At 33.7% G+C, this 19,599-nt stretch overlaps 1 protein-coding gene across 1 annotated transcript in view; it reads left to right on the top strand.

Annotated features, from left to right (window-relative positions):
• Window positions 1-1,442: 1,442 nt before the first annotated feature.
• LOC132693087 (transmembrane protease serine 11F) overlaps window positions 1,443-19,599 on the top strand; it is a 39,553-nt gene continuing 21,396 nt past the window's right edge. The window contains exons 1-3 of the mRNA XM_081795428.1: window positions 1,443-1,456; window positions 2,026-2,177; window positions 9,566-9,684. Coding sequence (XP_081651554.1) covers window positions 1,443-1,456; window positions 2,026-2,177; window positions 9,566-9,684 — 285 coding nt within the window. The remainder of the gene's footprint in view (window positions 1,457-2,025; window positions 2,178-9,565; window positions 9,685-19,599) is intronic.

Below are 19,599 nucleotides of genomic sequence, written 5' to 3'. Positions count from 1 at the left end.
CACAGCTAAGCATTCAGCCAGCAAAAGTCAAGAACTGACTAAATCCATCTCCTCCTCTCCATCCCACTGCTCCAGCCTTGGCTCAGGTCCTCACCATCTTTCTCCGGGACCTTCAAAATAACCTTTAAACTAGTCTTTCTCTCTGCACTCTTGCTCTAATCCCCATCCTGTTATTATCTTAAATTCTCAGTCTGATTAAAACTTTTATTGGCTCCCCATCTTCAGCAGAGTCAATTTCAAACTGTTTACTTTGGGTTACGGGACTCCTCATGAGCTGATCCGCCCACCAGCCTTAGCATATCCTCTTTCTAGTACAGCAGTGCTGAGAAAACATGAAACCATGAACATACTTTGGAGACCATAATAAGTTCTTTGAGGACAAAAGCACGTATATATTTTCAATCCCAGTACTAATTACATCAGTACCATCACCCCCACCCCTTGCTTATTTGAGACTTCACTTTCTGTGATTTCAGTTACCTGTGGTCAACCTAAAGCAGATAATCCTCCTTCTGACTTGTTAGAAAGTCAGTAGCCTAACGCTAGTCCCAATGCTTATGTCATTCATCTCACATCATCACAAGAAGGGTGAGCACAGTACAGTAAGATATTTTGAAAGAGACCACATTTGCATAACTTTTATTACAATAGCTTGTTACAATCACTCTATTTTATTATCAGAGATTGCTGTCAATCTCCTACTATGCCTTATTTATAAATTATACTTTATCATACTTATGTATGTATAGGGAAAAACATAGGGTTTGATACTATTCACAATTCCAGTCATCCACTGGGGGTTTCAGAACATATCCCTATTCACACTCAAAATTTAATCGTGTCACCTTCTTGATGAAATCTCCTGACACAGTCCTCCAAAAAGTTAATTGTTTTCTCTTCTTGCACAAAGTTTTATTCTGGTACATTTCATGCTATATATTAATTACTTGTTTCCACATTGGTATCCTCTTTTAAAGAGTGAACGTCCTAAAGGCAAAGAGCGTATCTTAAAATCTTCATATCTCTAGGGATCTAGAACTGTTTCTGAAACATTTTTGTCATATGGTAGGTACTATTCTAAGAACTTTCTATATCTCATTCAATGAATAAAGTTTGTAATAAATATTGTTAGATAAAGTTAAAAATATAAAAACTTGGGGCACCTGGGTGCCTCAGCTGGTTAAGTGTCTGACTTCAGCTCAGGTCATGATATCAGGGTCTGTAGTTTTGAGCCCCATATCAGGCTCTGTGCTGACAGCACTCTCAAAAATAAATAAACATTAAAAAATTTTAAAAATATATAAAAACATAAAAATATCTCACTTGCAAGATATTAAACTTTGAATGCTATTCAGGGATTTGGAAAATAAATAAATGCCAACTTTCAAGTTAGAGAAAGATAATTTCAATGGCTTAAGATATTTTGAGTGGGGAAATAGTGCATGAGTAGAGACAGGTAAAAGTCAAGTGGAAATAAACATTCTTCCTGGGAACTGGAGTCTTATCAAGAAGAACTCACAATTGGTGATTTCATTGGGAGGTGCTAATGATATTCAAAGAACCATGATCAGGTCTTTTAAAGCAGTGTTGCCACTTTTAAAACAAATCATTAAAAAGTATTAATATTATTTTTTTATTTTTAATCAAGCAGAACTGATGAGATTATTATATAACTGTTGCTAGAAACTTCTTATTAAAATGTTGAAATGTTATTTATAAATTATCTTTTTATTAAGTGAGTCTTTGCACTTCCCCAAATTTCAAATTGCCAATATGTCAGACAAAATGCAGTGAGAAAATATTCTCACTTGAATGACAACATTGGTAGAACTTTAACCAAAATTTATGCTGTGATTCGGGTATTGGGAGAGGGTATGCAAATTAAAGCCTTGTCTTCTTTTCAAGATCCAAGTATCCTACTTTTTAGCAGTATAAAGGATTTTCTTAGAGGAACATAACAAATGGACATAAAGTAGAACCATAATGACTTCTAAATTGTTTTACTGTTTCTTTCTGTTTTCACAGACCAGTTGAGTTTTCAGAAGTTGATTACCCACAAGTTGAATATCAAAGAAGACAACAATTTTGGGATCCTATACGTCTAGCTCTTTTCACATTGGCAATTGTAGCAATCATAGGAATTGCAATTGGTATCGTTACTCATTTTGTTGTTGAGGGTAAGTATCCAGGTCACATTTTTATTGCCTAAGTGCTCTATGACTTAATATCTTGAAATTCTCTGTTGTATAAAAAAATGCTATTTGCATGATATTAAAATTTTAATTACTAATTTCTTATTGACGTTAAGTTATTGTTTGTTCCATTATTGAGTTCAGGGTTACATATTTCCAGCCAGTGAAGCTTGCAATATACCTTATCACATGGATAGACATCTAAAAGCAATAGTTTTAAAATGAGAAAGAAGAATGAAAGCTTAATCTTTAGAATAGATACAAATCACATCGTGTGCTGAGTTTAATATGTTTTCGTTTTTCAAAAACAATATATTAATGAGTTCCCCAAGCAAAGATGATAAGAGAAAAGTTACCTAAAAAAGAATCTTTAATGGGCTAAAAATCAAACATTATCTTTGAAGGAAAAAGAGATTGTTTCATGACTGGAGGAAGAAAGGAAAACTCAATTTTGCATGATGTGCAAAAATGGATAATACTAATTAAACCAATGACAGTCAACCAATATTCATTTACCTTTACTTTGGCATGTGTATTTATAAACACATGTGACTGAGTCACTGACTAAAATTCTCCAGAATCATATGACTCACAACAATAAAGTCACACTTGAAAGATCAGGAAGTGATGAAATATTGTCAAACATGCTAAGTTTACCTTCCTACCCACTTTATTGGGGGATTGAAGATATCAATTTTTTTGACTTTCATGAAATAAAAAGGATAAACAAAATTGTCCTCTGTAATTATGTCTTTCTTGTTAATATATCCCCAGGTCAAAAAGGAGTAAAGTAGTTCTGTGTGTAAAATGTCCTCCATCCCCAATACTGCAGGTGTTCAAAAAAGAAAAAAAAAATGAAGGGATAATAAAAATAATGGCATTATAGTGTTTTTAAAATGTCATAGAGGTTGTCCTAGGCGGAATGATGCCTCCCTTCCCACTTTGGTTACCCATGTCTTAATCTTTGGACCCTGGGATGTTATCTTATATGGCAAAAAATACTTTACAGATGTGATTAAGTTAAGGTTTCTGAGAAAGGAAAGTTACTCTGGATTTTCTAGATGGGTCCTAAATGTAACTCCAAGGTTTTTATAAAAGGGAGGCAAGCAAGTTAAAGAAGGAAGAAGGCTATGTGATGACAGAAGCAGGGGCAAAAAGGAATAATGTGATATGGAACCACAAGCCAAGGAATGAGGATAGCCTCTGGAAGCTGAAAAGGCAAGGAAAAAGATTCTCCCCTTACAGCCTCCGGAAGGAACCAGCTCTGAAAACAGGACTTGACTGTAGTCCTATAAAACTCACTTCAGACTTTTAACCTCCAGAACAGTAAAATAATAAATTTGTGTTGTTTTAAGCCTCCGAATTTGTGGTTATTTGTGACAGCAGCAACAGGAAACTAATACAGAGGTTAATACTCAAGAATTTCAGAAATCTATTACATGGAACTTCCCTGCAGTTAATTGAAAGCTGCATCATTATAGATGGAAATTTAGTAAAACAAAAGAGAAGATAGTCTGTGACAAAGGATTAATGAATCCAAGGAATAAGATAGAGGTAATAACATATACATTTCAAAAGATAAGATGATAGACACATTTCAAAAAAGTAATATACATATTTTTATAGCATAAAGAAATAAAAATGAAATGAAATCACAGTATAGTGACCAGGATAACACCAAGAAGAAAAAGTATCTAAAAAATAATAATTTTAAAGAGTGAAAACAAATGGATCTAAAAGGCAGGAAAATAAAAATGAAATATATGAAATAATCAAAACAGAAGTAAGGATTTTAGCATACTTGATAAAATTTACATCACTAGGATTGAAGTATATTTGAGGAAGCTATTTTTATCCTAGGGATCTCAATAATTATGAATGATTAGCTTTCACTGTATTATCATTCTGATGAATTATCTACTCCCTAACATATGGGAAATTTTCAAATAAGGATTATAAAATAATCCAGTGACTTGTAGAATATGAATGGTTTGTCAGTGCCCTCCAATTAAATATCGCCAAAATTACAGTTGCATTTGAACAAGGTGGGTTTATTCTTGTAGCAGAGGAGAACATACACCATGGGGGACCATGAGGCGGTCAGAGACTGTTGGAAACGGTGTATTAAATGATTTAGGGAGGGTTCAAGGAAGTAGGATGCATCCTTCATTGGATGCTGTCAGAGAGCTGGAATAATGCTGTAATTTGGTATCTTAATAAATCTTACCTGAACGACAACAGCAATGAAGTGGGGCTAACGCTGTTAACTGTTGGAGAAAGAGCACTCATTTATAATAGCCAGAATAAGGGAATGTTTTGCCTTGTTTGATTATTTGTTTGAACAGTGTTTTTGTCTGAGCTCAGATATATCTATAGATGATCTCATTTTTGTCATCACCTATATTGTCACAGAGTGGCCTTGTCTAATGTTGATGTTCTACAAAATTGTAACAGAATACCAAGGCCTAGGCGATAGTATCAGGCCAGTTCCTAGATGTCAGGAGCCACCTTTCCTCTTTCTCAGGTTTTATATTTACAACTCCATAAATTCTTGGGTATCCCTTTAAAAGAAAATTTCTGTGTTATTAATTAAATATTAAGTGCCTAACAGAATTAATGTAGCTACCTTTTTGTTACTCATCATGATAAAAAGACTGATGAAATGTTGGATTCTTATTTTTCCTTGAGATTTCCATTTAGATCCTCCCTTTTTATTTAAATGAAGGTAAATTAAATATTTAAAAATGAAGTCATAATTGAATAGTAAATTATACATACTTTTGAGCCTTGTTGCTACTCAATATTGTTATAAGTGTCATCCACTTTGTAGTTAGCTTTAGTCTATTTATTTTCAATATTGACTAATATTCTGTTGTCTTACACATGCCATACTCATCTATTCTAATGTTCATGGACATTTGGGTAGTTCCAGGTTTTAGACATTAAAGCAATACAGCTATGAACCTTCTTATGCATATGTATTGGTACACATATGCGAAGTTTATCAAGGGAACATAAACAGATGTAGAGTTGCTGCATCACTGGGCATATGCTTTTTGAACTTTATGGATAAAACCAAGCTGTTTTCTATCAGTACTGTATGGGAGTTCCCACTGCATTCCATATTTTCACCAGCATTTGCTATTGCCATACTTTATATATTTGCTAATTTGGTATAGATTGTAGTGTTATTGTAATTTAAATTTTCTTTTAATTTTATACATTTATTTATTTTTGATCAAGAGAGACAGAGCACAAGTGGGGGAGGGGCAGAGAGAGAAGGAGACAGAATCCGAAGCAGGCTCCAGGCTCTGAGCTGTCAGCACAGAGCCCGACGCAGGGCTCAAACTCACAAACCTCGAGATCATGACCTGAGCCGAAGTCGGATGCTTAACTGACTGAGCCACCCAGGTGCCCCTGTAATTTTAATTTGTATCTGACTTATTACATACTATAATTTTAATTTGTATCTGCCCGATGACTGCCAATAACACCGGGCACTTATCCATGTATTAACTTATAATTTAGATTTCTGTTTTTGTAAAATGCCTGTTCAAATCTTTTTCCCATTTTTTATTGAAGTCCTTAATTGATTTGTGTAGTTCTTTCTATATTCTGGATATATATATCCATGATCTATTGAATATGTTGCAAATATCTTCAACCAATGAAAAATATCAAATATCAATGAAAAATACCAAAAACATAATGATAGCTTCATAATTGTGTGAGGATAATTTAATATTAATGAAATCATCACCACCACCATTCACATGAAATATTAACAAGAAAAATTCAAACACTGAGTTTTCAAGTTGTCTTTTTTTTAGGTACCTAGAATTATATAGTAAATTATATTTTTCAACAAATAGTTTCATTATCCAGATTAATTTTTTCAGAATTATTTAGAATTACTTATATCTTTTCTTATAGGATAAAAACATATCTTTTATAAAGAATTCCATGAAATATTTTGAAGAATTGCCTTTAGAATTATATTTTCACAAAATCCAGAAACTCAATTTTCTAAAGTTTTTTTTTTGTTTGTTTTTTAGAGAGAGGGGGAAAAGAGAGACTGCTTGCATGTGCACATGCACAAGCAGGGGAGGGGCAGAGAGAAAGGGAGGTTCCCCATCCAGTGAGGAGCCTGATATAGGGCTCAATCTTACAACCGTGAGATCATGACCTGAACCCAAATCAAGAGTCAGATGTTTAATGGACTGAACTACCCAGGCACTCCTCTAAAGCTATTTTTAATATTTTGACTTCTTGAAAACCTAAGTGTTCTTAGTTAAGTCTGGATTGAAACAGCATCATTTGTCTTCCCATTCTACAAGACTGGCTCCAGTTCCAGGAATGTGGGGAATATATACTCCCATGGGATTTAGAGTCAAATTAAAACCTTGGTTTTAATCTCAGGCCCATCATATAATAGCTGGGTCATTTTGGCAGGGTACTTTCCTAATTCACTAAGTTGCAGTCAATGGAAACAATATTTTTAGAAAAAGAAACATAAGTCAAAATAATAATATTAGTTCCTTCTAGATGTTAGGGTTATAGATTACTTTTACTTTTTTTTATATACTTCTGTTCATTTCAGAGTTTCTAATATAGCACTTATAGTCTGAAAATTTAAAAAAATAAATTAAATTAAAAGTTAGAATGCTTAGCACAGAGTCTGATCTATTATATACTTAAGAAATATTGACTATTGAAATAATTATTTTTCCTTGACTTGTAAAAAGCTTAAGGTATTGTTCTTTTTACTCATATTACCTAAAATGTTACTTCCTCTTCAAATGCAAAAATGGTACAATACTTTGCTCAAAGACTTGACATTACAGTGGACTAAAATCTATAGGTTATTATGATATTGTGGCAAGTACCAAATAGAGCTCTTCACAGGATGGTTATAGTGGCACAATTGTGAAGTCCTTATCTAACTAAGGCTGAATGTTCCAGACATTTTCCCCATTTGGAAGTAATGTCATGAGTAGAATTTATGCATGGAAATGCCTTTGGAATGGCATTTCAAGCAAAGGGTTTACAGAAGCAAAATCTTAGGGGGAAACAAATACCCAGCATGGTAAATGTAGACAAATGCAAACAGTTTGCTGTAGTTTCAACATAAATCCTAAGGGGAATGTTGCAAAGAATATGCTCAAAGGTACAGGTAGGATCTAGGTCAAGGAAAACTTTTGGAGATCATAGTTAAGACACCTTTCCATAAGAAACGGAGAAAAGTGGAATCATTTTAATTGGGGAAGTCATCTTGTCAAATTTTCAGTTTTAAGATTACTATGTGGGGAATAGATTTTAGAAAAACAGAACTTGAGGCAGGGTATTAGTTAGTATGCTATTACATTTTATTTATTTCTCTTTTTTTTTTTACATTTTTATTCATTTTTTGAGAGACAGAGGGAAACAGAGCATGAGCAGCGGAGGGGCAGAGAGAGGGGGAGTCACAGAATCCAAAGCAGGCTCCAGGTTCTGAGCTGTCAGCACAGAGCGTGACATGGGGCTCAAACCCACAAACCAGGAGATCATGATCTGAACCGAAGTCAGAAGCTTAACTGACCAAGCCACCCAGGTGCCCCAGCTGTTACATTTTCTAGACAATAAATAATAAGGGAATAAACTACAGCACTAGTAGGAGTACAACATGTGAATAGAAGATAGATTTTTAAAATTTAGATAACATTGTCAGAACTTGCTGATTAATTAGAAAGAAATCAAGATTTCTAATGTCTAAGATTTCTAGTCTGGTTGTAATGATATCATTGTGATGATAGCATTTAAGATAGACAATCTAGATGGGCAACTTCTTTTTGAATAAAAAAGTCATTTTGTTTTGGATAGATATTAGCTAGGTGGTTGATGAGGACCTGAATTAAGGATGTAGCTTCTCTGGGTGGGAGAAAGGACTTGAGATATATTAATAGATTCAATACATAAAACTTAGAGATGGAAAGACTGGATGTTGGAAATGAGGATGAAGCTAAGTTTGGGGTGATTGCGGATGATGGAGCTGTTAATGAAGATAGAAAATGTAGGAGGTGGGGCAGGCTTGGGTACAGGAAGAAGTAAATGATTATTTCCATTTGGAAATATTATTTTTAAGGTGCCTATTTGATGTCCAACAAATAGTCTCCTTATTTGATAGAGAATTGAAATTCATGACAAAGATCTTGCTTGAAGATAAAAATTTAGGGGTCATCAATTGTTAAAATAATTAAACAGGGAAGTCATTGGACTAAGGTGGCTCTAATGCCTTGGTAGCCTACGTAAGGAAACCTAAACCTAAACCAGAGTCAGTGCACTCAAATCTCAGAAAATGAAACTTAAGAACAACTATCACAAACAGCTCAGTAGGCTTTCCTTTATAAGGCAACTGCTTAAGCTACAGGCAATCAAATGATTTCCTTGCTTTTCTTTTACATCCTGTCTATACAAATTTCCCTTCACTTCTGTCAGTGGAGGGATCTTAATCACTTGGTTTGATGCTGCCCGACTGGAATCGCCCTTTGCTCAAATAAACCCTTGCAAATGTAAATGTGCCCCAGTTGATCTTTCAACATCAACAAATACTTGATGTTTGAGGCCATCACCATTAGGATCACCCAGAAGGAGTTAACTAACATTAACATGACCAGGACAAGGATAAAATGCTAAGTGGCTAAGGATAGAAGTAAAAATAAAGAGCTCTCCAAGGTAACTGAGAAGGAGTGGCCAGGTAGAAAGAAAGTTAGAAGATGTCTCCATAAAGTCTAGGATGGGGTTTCAAGGAATATGATTAAGGCGGCAAAGAAATCAAGATTAAAAAGAAGAAAGACCCCCAAAAAGGTGGCTTTTAGATATTATGACTGTTGTCCTAGACAATGGCAGTTACACTGGTGTGTCAAGGGTAGATTACAGAGAATTGAGAGTTAAATGGGCAAAAAGAAAGTGAAAACAATAAATACTAGTACCTATTAATAGCATGGAAAAAACTGATAGCCTGTTCAATGTATCTTCATAATACAGCTCAGCTAAGATATACTTATGCTACAATTCTTTGAGGAAATTGATAATTTTTATATGACTTTCAGCAGTCACTTTCAATATTTACTTTCCATGTTACATGTCCAATTGTATGAAAATTTTGATATGCGTAAACACTGTAAATGAGGTATTCTGAAAGTATACTTGGAGGCCTGAATTTTCTATTTTAGATGGGTACAATGATAAAATTATAAAATATTTGAAAAATGTCCACAATAATTTTTGCACCAAGAAGAAATAAACTGCACTATGGTAAATCTATTTCCTGGGGTTGGGGGACACAAAACTGATTATATTTAAGCATGGACCTTTTATTTATTTTTACCTTTCAGATGATAAGTCATTCTATTACCTTGCCTCTTTTAAAGTAACAAATATAAAATACAAAGAAAGTTATGGAATGAAAAGCTCAAGAGAGTTTATAGAAAGGAGTCATCAGATTGAGAGAATGGTAAGTTCAATAGAAATTCTAAAAGTTTATGAGTGTGTTTTCTGTTTCACTTTCAGTATGGTTGCTATAAGAACTTAGCTTCTTCCTGCCTTAACTTCTTCTTCTGTGAACTGTAGATAATATATAGATCATATGGTTATGAGGATTAAACCACTTAATATATGTAAAATATTTAGAATAATGTTATGTACCATTAAACGTATGTAGATTACAGTAGGCCACCAATTAGCAACAACAACAAAAAAACCTGATGAGTCAAATAGATGTTCTTCCTATTTTTAACTCTTGATTTTCTTTCCTGGTTCATTTTCCATAATCTTTTTCAACATAAGAATGTAGGATTGCCATTTTGCCTTATCATTTTGTTTATTTTGCTTTTAAAATTATGTAAAGCATCACATACGAGGATGTATGTTGGCAATTTTTGATGCCAATCTCAAATCTAGTTCTGCCCCTCAAATATTTTGGTTTACCTTGAAAATTTACACATTTATCAAGGCATGTCTAATTTTTAAAGTACATAAGACAAGCTAGATCTTTACCTATCCTAGTAGAAAGTCAAATAGGATAGTCTTCTATTTTTCGTCCCATGAAAAGCATGTCCACGGAGACCACAGATTTGTTTAGCAAAACCCAGTATATTAGCTTAAAGTGTACTCCTTAATGCTTAGGAGAGTTATTCTGGAACAACAGAGCAATAGCTCTGTAGAAAGGAGATTGAATTCGTATGATTATTTATGATTAGCTGTAAATACTAGCTCAATTAAAAGATGACCTTAGCACTCCAACCCTTCACTCATTTTACTTTCCTTTCTCTGAATTATTAACAATGTAGGAAAGTATTTGCATTTTATTTAGTTATTTATCTATATGTAGGTTGATTCTAACTATTGAAAACCAATGAAAGTATTTTTCATTTCCATAGTTGTTGAAATAGTGTTTGTCATTTAACAAGTGTTTTTTATAACCATGTTGCAGCAATTTTTATGCTATTCAAAGAAGAATGCTCCCAGAAGCAATTTTAAATACAACTCACTTATTTTTTTAAAGTTCTCCACCATTTTGCTATATCTTCAGATATGTCCAAAGGCTCAATATTTCTTTATTTCTTTCATTCTTCTCAAAACTTTGTGCTTTCTGCTTCAATTTGAACTGGTTGCTTTCTAGGTCCACTTCAGAGAGGTAACCTGGGTCAAAACAGGACTGCTCTAGCATGTGAGATCCATTGCTTCTTGAATCCCATATTTTCCTTGATATGGTGGGTTATGTCCTCAAGCACCTTCCTTAAGAAAAAAGTGCATGGGAGGTAACATTTATGAATTACTTTATGTTGGAAAAAAGTCCTATGTTCCACTCAAGCAACAGTTCGAATATAAAACTTTAAATTGAAAATCACTTCTCTTCAGACCATCTGAAACCTTGCTTCATTTTTTTTATTCTATCACATGCAGCTGATGAGAGATGGTGTTTCTTTTAAGGAAATGTCTTCTTTCTCTAGAAGATTTTGTACTCTATTTTTTGTTTTCTAAAATTTCATAATGATGTGTCTTGGTATTTGAAATTTGATATTTCATTCATTTTTGTTGGGGTATCATCATACTTTAAAAAGTGTGTAAAACATTTCAAAGAATATCCAAGAACCCACCACCAGTTTTCAGAACTTTACCAGTACTTCTGAAACCTCTATATGTTCTTCTCTCTCTCTCTTCTTCATAGTTAAACATTTCTATTTTGAATTTGGATTTAATCATTCTGTGGTTTTATCACCTATTTATGCATACTCAAATAGCATAGTATGCAATTTTACCTCTTTTGAACTTTATGTAAATGTAATCATATTATATCCTTCTGTGATTTCATTCTTTCACTCAACATTATATTTTTGAGATTTTTCCCATTTTGATGCATGTAGCTATAGCTCATTTATTTTCACTTCAGTGTAGAATGCCCTAAAAAGAATATACTACTAATTATTAATTCATTCTGCAATTGACAAACATTTGAGCTACTTTGTAATTCTGAATAATGCAGCTAATTAACATCCTTTCAGTTTAGCGCATGTACTCCTAGTGCATGTGCAAGAGCCTCCTGTAGGTCATGAACCAAACAGATGGTTTGCTGGGTTATAGGTAATGCTAATACTTAGCTTTAGCAGATTTTTATCAATGGTTTTCCAGGGGGTTTGTAGACATTTACACCACCACCAGCAGGGCATGAGAGTTCATCTTGCCCTTCCTACTCACCAAAATTTTCTACAAAATTGACTTTTGCCAAACTGGTATCTGTATAAAACGGTAACTCATTGTGGATTTAATTTGCATTTTCCTGATTATTAATAAGGTTCACCAGTGGTTAGCAACCATTTGTATTTTGTCCTTTATAAATATCTACTCATGATTTTTTTCCCATTACTTTTCTTTTTTCTTTCTTTTTTCTTTAGTTAACATACAGTGTAATATGACCATGTCTTCTTGTATTTTTGGTTTTTAATTTTTTCTTAGAAACATTTTTGGGAAATGAATACTTTGTTCATTATATTATTGAAAAATTCTTTCAATTCAATCCTTTTTTCCATTTTGTGGCTTGCCTTTTCATTTTCTTTATAACATATTTTAATGAACAGTATTCTCAGTTTTAATATAGTTACGTACATCATTCTTTTGTTATTAGTGCCCTTTGTGTTTGTAAAAGAAATCCTTTCTGATACTGATGTCACTGTCAAAAAAATCCTTTTTCCTTTTTGCATTTAAGCATTCATTCTACATGGAGTTGATATTTGCATATGTGTTTGATTTAGAGATTTAATTTCATTTCAACCCCCCCCCCCCCCCCCCCAATATGAGTAAGCAGTTCTCTTAGCACCACTGATTGAGCAGTCTTTTTTTTTTTGGCTGATATGCCATGCCATTTCTGCCACAAATCAAGTTTCCATATGTGAATCTGGATGTTGCTGGGCTCTCTAATCTGTTCCATCAATCAGCTTGTTTTGCATTGTGTCAGTACCACGATGTTTTAACCTCTGCAGTTTGACAGTAAGTGTTGATACTGGTTATATTAGTTTCTTAGTGTTGCTGTACCAAATTACCAAAAACTAGTGGATTAAAATAACAGAAATTTATTCTCTCACAGTTATGGGGGCTAGAAATCTGAAATCAAGGTATTAACAGGGCTGGGTTCCTTGAAATGTTCTAGGGAAGAATCTTTATTTGCCTCTTTCAGCTTCTGGTAGGTTCAGGCATTCCCTGACATAGCTACATAACTGCGATCTGTGTTTCCATCTTCACCTGACCTTTTGCTCTGTGCTTCTCCACTCCAATAAAGGCATTGGATTATTAAATTAAAATCATTAGATTCAGGATTTTCCTGGATAAAACCACATTGGTTTTATCTTGAAATCCTTAACATAGGATCTGCAAAGATTCTACCAAATAAGATCACATTCACATGTTCCCAGACTTAGACATATCTTTTTAGGGGGCCATCATTCAACCCAGTACACCTGAATTTATCACCATCTTCTTCAGGGATGTCTTAGTTATTCTTAACCCTTTTCTTTTCATATCAAATAATACCCACATATGCACACATACAAACATTTATATTGGGATTTTTATTCAGATTGCTTCAAATCGAGAGATTTAGAGAAATAATTGATATCTTCATTTATTTACCCATATTTACTATATTTCAATAAAGCTTTAAAGTGTTTTTCTTAAAGGTCTTATTCATCTTTGGTTAGATTTAATAGTAAAAGCTCTTTTTTTTGTCATTGCTTATATTTTGGATATTAACCCTTTACCGACTATATGATTTGCAAATATTTTCTCTCATCCCATAGGTTGCTTTTTCATTTTGTTGATGGTTTCCTTTGCCATGCAGAAGCTATTAATTTAATGTAATCCCACTTGTTTATTTTTGGCTTGCTTTATTTATTTATTTATTTATTTATTTATTTATTTACCTGATTTTGGTGTCATATACAAAAAATCATTGCCAGGACCAGTGTCAAGGGCCTTTTTCTCCATGTTTTTTTTCTAGGAGTTTCATGGCTTCAGGTCTTAAATGTAAGACTTTAATCCATTTTGTATATGGAGTAGGATAAGAATCTAATTTCATTCTTCTGCATGTGAAAAACCAGTTTTCCTAAGACCATTTATTGAAGAGATTATACTTTCCCCATTTTGTATTCTAGGTGACCTTGCCAAGGATTAGTTGACCATATATGCATGGTTTTATTTTTGGGTAGTCTATTCTTTTCTATTGGTCTACATATTGGGTTTTGTGCCAGTATCATACTGTTTTGATTACTATAATTTTGTAATATAATTTGAATTCAAGAAGTGTGATACCCTCAGCTTTGTTCTTATTCAAGATTGCTTTGGCTATTCAGGGTCTTTTGTGGTTCAATATGAATTTTATGATTGTTTTTCTATCTGTGGAAAATTGCCATTGTAATTTTGATAGGTATTATATTGAATCTGTAGATTGCTTTGGGTAGAATGGACATTTTAACAATACTAATTTTTCTAATCCATGAACACAAGATATCTTTCCATTTGTTTGTGTCTTCTTCAATTTCTTTTATCAATGTTTTATCATTTTCAGTGTACAAATCTTTCACCTCCTTGGTTAAGTTTACTAGTTTACTAGTACATATTTTATTGTTTTTGATGCTATTGAAAATTATATTATTTTCTTAATTTCTTTTTTAGATAGTTCATTATTAGTGTATAGAAATGTGACTGACTTTTGTATTTTGATTGTGTATCTTCCAACTTCAATGAATTCATTGATTAGTTCTAACAGGTTTGTGAGGTGTGTGGGGAGGAAACGTGTAATCTTTAGGGTTTTCTACTGTAAGATCATGTCATTTGTTAAGAGAATTTTACTTCTTCAATTCTGATTTGGATGCCTTTTATTTGTTTCTCTTATCTGGGATTTTTGTTTTCTTCAATAGCTGGGATTTTCAGCACTGGGTTGAACAGAAGTGGTGAGAATGGACATCCTTGTCTTGTTTCTGATTAAAGGAAAAGCTTTCAGCTTTTCACCACTGAATATGATGTTAGCCGTGGGCTTGTCATATATGACCTTTACTATGTTAAGGTACATGCCTAATTTGTTAAGAGTTTTTACTCATGAAAGGATGTTGAATTTTATCAAATGCTTCTTCTGTCTCCATTAAGATGATCATATGATTTTTATTTTTCATTCCGTTAATGTGGTGTGTTACATTTATCAATGTGCTTATGTTGAACCATTCTTGTATTTCAGGGATAAATCCTACTTGATCATGGTGTATGATCCTTTTATGTGTTGTTGAATTTGGTTTGCTAGCATTTTGTTTAGGGTTTTTGCATCTATGTTTCATCAGGAATATTAGCCTGTACTTTTCCTATAGTCTTCTCTGGTTCTGGTATCAGGTAATGCTGGCCTCATAGAATTAGTTTAGAAGTATTTCTTCCTGTTCAATTTTTTGGAAGAGTTTGAGGTGATTGGTATTACTTCTTTAAATGTTTGGTAGAATTCACCAGTAAAGCCATCTAGTCCTGTACTTTTCTTTGTCGCAAGATTATTGTTTACTGATTCAGTCTCCTTTATGTTATTGGTCTTTAAAGATTTCCTGTATCTTCATGACTTAGTTTTGATAGGTTGCATGTTTCCAGGAATATACGTATTTCTTCCATGTTATCCAATTTTTGGCTTGTAATTGTTCATAGCAGTCTCCTACGATCCTTTTTATTTCTGTGTATCAGTTGTAATGTCTCCTCTTCCATTCTTGATTTTATTTATTTGAGTCTTCTCTCTTTTTTTCTTAGTTTAACTAAAGGTTTGTCAATTTTGTTTAACTTCTCCAAAAGCCTATTCTTGGTTTCATTGATCTTCTCTATTATTTTTATGGTCTCTATTTCATTTATTTCTGCTCTGATCTATTTCCTTCCTTCTGCTAACTTTGGGCTTAGTTTTTATTTGTTTATTTTTTCTAGTTCCTTGAGGTATAAAGTTAGGTTTTTTATTGTAGATTCTTCTTTCTTGATGTAGTGTTTATCACTATAAACTTCCCTCTTATAATTGCTTTTTATGTATCACTTAAGTTTTGGTATGTTGTGTATCAATATTCAATTTGTCTCAAGATTTTTTTTTTTTTGCTTTTTTAAAGATGTTTTTGCTTTTGATTTCTTCTTTGATTTATTGCTTACTCAGGAATGTGTTGTTTTATCTCCACATATTTGTGAATTTTCTTATTTTCCTACTGTTATTGATTTCTAGTTTTATACCACTGTGATCAGAAAAGATAACTGATATTTCAATCTTCTTAAATTTATTGAAATTTGATTATAGCCTAACATATGATCTATCCTAGAGAATGTTCCATGCATACTGGAGAAAAATGTGTATTCTGCTGTTATTGTAGGGCATGTTCTGCATATGTCTTTTAGGTCATTTAATTTATTGTGTTCAGCTCTGTTTCTGCATTGATTTTCTGACTGAATGATCTAGTCAGTGTGTCAAGTGGGTTATTGAAATTCTCTATTATTGTATTGCTGCTATTTTCTCCCTACATTTCTGTTAATATTTATTTTATATATTTAGGTGCTCTAATATTAGGTTCAGCAAAAAAAAAAAATTAAGATAGTTATTTTCTCTAGTGTCATTCTCTGCCCCAAGGCCCATCTGAAATGCCAGAGCAAGATGTGTGGTAGGGTTTGCCACAAAACTGTTTTGTTTAGAAAACAGATTTATATTTTGACGTGTGCTCCATTGTTTTTGGCAGAGTTTAAAAAATAACTAATATAGTAATTAAAACAAGATAATTGTTTTCATTCTAAGAATTGCTAGTTTAATTATGTTAAAAAGTCACTGAAGAGTGACTATTTAATTCAATGCAATGCAGCAAGGAATTACTGTGTACCTTTTCTAAGACTAGCACTCAGCTAGATATTCTAACACAGACTGATCTTCACTTTCCCCTTGGAGATGTTAGATAATTAATCAGTGCACTCTTGGAAAGATTCCACACCTTAGGGCCAGTGCTCTGAAAACTTGTTTTTTTTTAATTGAAAAATAAATATAAATAGAAGTTCTAATATTTTTCACATCCTCTATGAATCATTAGCTTCACTTTGAAAATCAATGCTCAGAATAATCCAAAAGATTATTACTAAATTACTTCACAGGTGATTGCACCCAGAGATAAGAGGGTTGGGCTATTTATGTTATACCAATTAGAGCTGTCCAGGTAAGGTGGAGCATAAGCTCCCAGACATCAATAAATGAGGTGCTCAGGCTAGACAAGGCAGGCCTCCGGAGAAGTACAGGTGTAAGCTGTTCCCAATCAATATTTCTAGAAGCTGGATTATAAGTACACCTTCCCAGTAAATGCAGCTTAGATAGGGAACAAGTATGCTACATTTCATCTTTTACCACAATTCATCATCTGTAAGTGATTTCAGCTTCTTAAGAAACTCCTTAAGAAAGAGGAAAAAAAAATATTTGCGTGTAAGTGATTATAGACATATAATTCCCATTGGCTAGGCCTCCAGATCATCTGAGACATGATCCTGACTTTGCTTCTTCTTCTTCTGTTGCTCTGTTGCTCTGTAAATTCCTATTCCCATAATAAATGGAACACTTTGGGTAGAAAGTACCAGAAACCCAATTAACAAGTCAAACAGAAGGAAGGAAGGAAGGAAGGAAGGAAGGAAGGAAGGAAGGAAGGAAGGAAAGGAGGAAGGGAGGGAGAGAAGACTGTGGGAGAACCTAGAGATTCATTTGACTTCAGATATGGTGGGATTCAGAGGCTCAAACAGTGTCTTCAAGCTATTATTATTCTCCATGTGGCAGACAAAATAGCTTACATTTATTCTATATTCACATGTTACCAGGTTATTAACTGAAGCAAGAAAAGAAATTTTTCCGTAATAGTCCTTGAAGGAAATTTTGAAGAATCAACATAGTTGGCTAAAGTTGGAATACCTCCTCAACCCTTCACTAATCACTGTGACCAAGAGAGTAAACCTGTGCCACCTGGTGTTAGGTGGGAGAAGGGGCAAGTTTAATTTCAACTGGATCATATGGAATGAGTTCTCTGTAGGCAAGCAGGGATCTCTTAGCAGAAAAAAAAGGGGAAGTACCAATGGGTATACAATAACTCTAATTCTAAAAATTTTTATCTCTAACCCAGATATCTCTGAACCCTAGACTTGTACGTTCAATGGCCTACTTGACATTTCCACATGGATTTCTCACAGGCATCTTGAAGTTATAACTAAATCCAGTTTTTGAAAGTTGTTGCCTTCTCACTCTCTCTTTCCTACATTTTTCCACTCAACAAATGGCATCACTGTCCATCTAGTTGCTAGAATACTATTTTTCCTTATCCTCATGTCTAATCCATTCACATTTGATGTTTCTACTTCTAATTCACTATCTCTATCCTGGACCTAGATAATCATTCATATAGCCAGCTCACCATAATCATTGCCACTCAGGCTCCCTCTAATATCTGTCTACATAGCAACCAGATGTTAAAAACACATTATAGGAGCACCTGGGTGGCTCAGTTGGTTAAGTGTCCGACTCTTGGTTTAGGCTCAGGTCATGATCTCATGGTTTCATGAGTTTGAGCCCCCCATCAGGCTCTGTGCTGACAGTGCGGAGCCTGTAGAGGATTCTCTGTCTCCCTCTCTCTCTGCCACTCCCCCACTCACACTGTCTCTGTCTCTCTCAAAATAAAATAAAAAAACTAAAAACCCATACGATAGGTTTTATTTTGGTTAAAATTTCATAAGTGGCTTAGAATAAGTCATTTTATGTACTTATAATAAAATCCAAACTTTTTACAAAGTTGTCTAAGGAGCTTAATGCTCTGCCTCTGACTATTCCTCCAATTTCTACACTCCTCCTTTCTCACTGTTCTCTATCATATTGACTTTTTTTTTTGAGGGGTGGGGGATAATCTGCACATTCAATTTCTTCTACCTGGAAGATTGTCCCATGATCTTGCTCTTGCTTACTCTTTCTGATTTTTTAGATTTCACTTAAATGTCCCTCCTTGGAAAACCCTTACATATTATAGACCCTCCAACCATAAAACTATCTTACTTAACTATATGAGTTGCCTCTTGTAATTAATTTATTTTTGCTTATTGCTGTCCCTCTATTCTATGAGTTCAGGGACCACAACTTTTTATTTACTAATTTTTAATGTTTATTTATTGTGAGAGAGAGAGAGAGAGCGAGCACAAGGGGGAGGTGCAGAGAGAGAGGGAGAGAAACAATCCCAAGCAGGCTCCGCATTGTCAGCACAGAGCCTGATGTGAGGCTTGAACTCATGAACTGTGAGATCATGACCTGAGCCAAAATCAAGAGTTGAACCCCAGCCAACTGAACTACCCAGGTACCTCATTTACTAATTTTTATCCAGTGTTGTCACAGTGCCTTACACATAGAAAACTCTTGATCCATTGTGTTGAATGAATAAGTAAATGAGAAAAAAAAGGAAGGGGACAGAATATAGTGAAAAAGACATGAAGATATGCAAAAGCCAGCATTTTTTTTTTTCTTCACACTGTTGTTTATGATTAACCACAGCTGGAGAATCAGTTAATGAAAATGTTATTGTGTACCTATTTTGTGTAAGACTATGAAGAATGCCAAGATTTGAATAGCACAGTCTCTTGCTTATTGTAGTTTATAATATAGTTTATGTATAAAATTCTGTGCGTGTAAAAGAATACAAACTGAAAAATTAGACAAGAAGATGATTTGGTAATATGAAAGCTTCCACAGTACAGAATGTAATTGTCAAATATATATGATGTGAATGAAAGGTATTCTAGGAGTTCAGAGGAAGGAAAAATTCTTTTAAGCTAAGAGGAAGTTTTCTTGGAGAGGAAAGGGACAAAGGATTTGTTT

Source organism: Panthera onca, chromosome B1, assembly GCF_046562875.1.
Source record: "Panthera onca isolate mPanOnc1 chromosome B1, mPanOnc1 haplotype 2, whole genome shotgun sequence".
NCBI classification, from domain to species: domain Eukaryota; kingdom Metazoa; phylum Chordata; class Mammalia; order Carnivora; family Felidae; genus Panthera; species Panthera onca.
The sequence above is the reverse complement of the archived record's forward strand: the minus strand, read 5'-3'. Positions and strand labels throughout refer to the sequence as shown.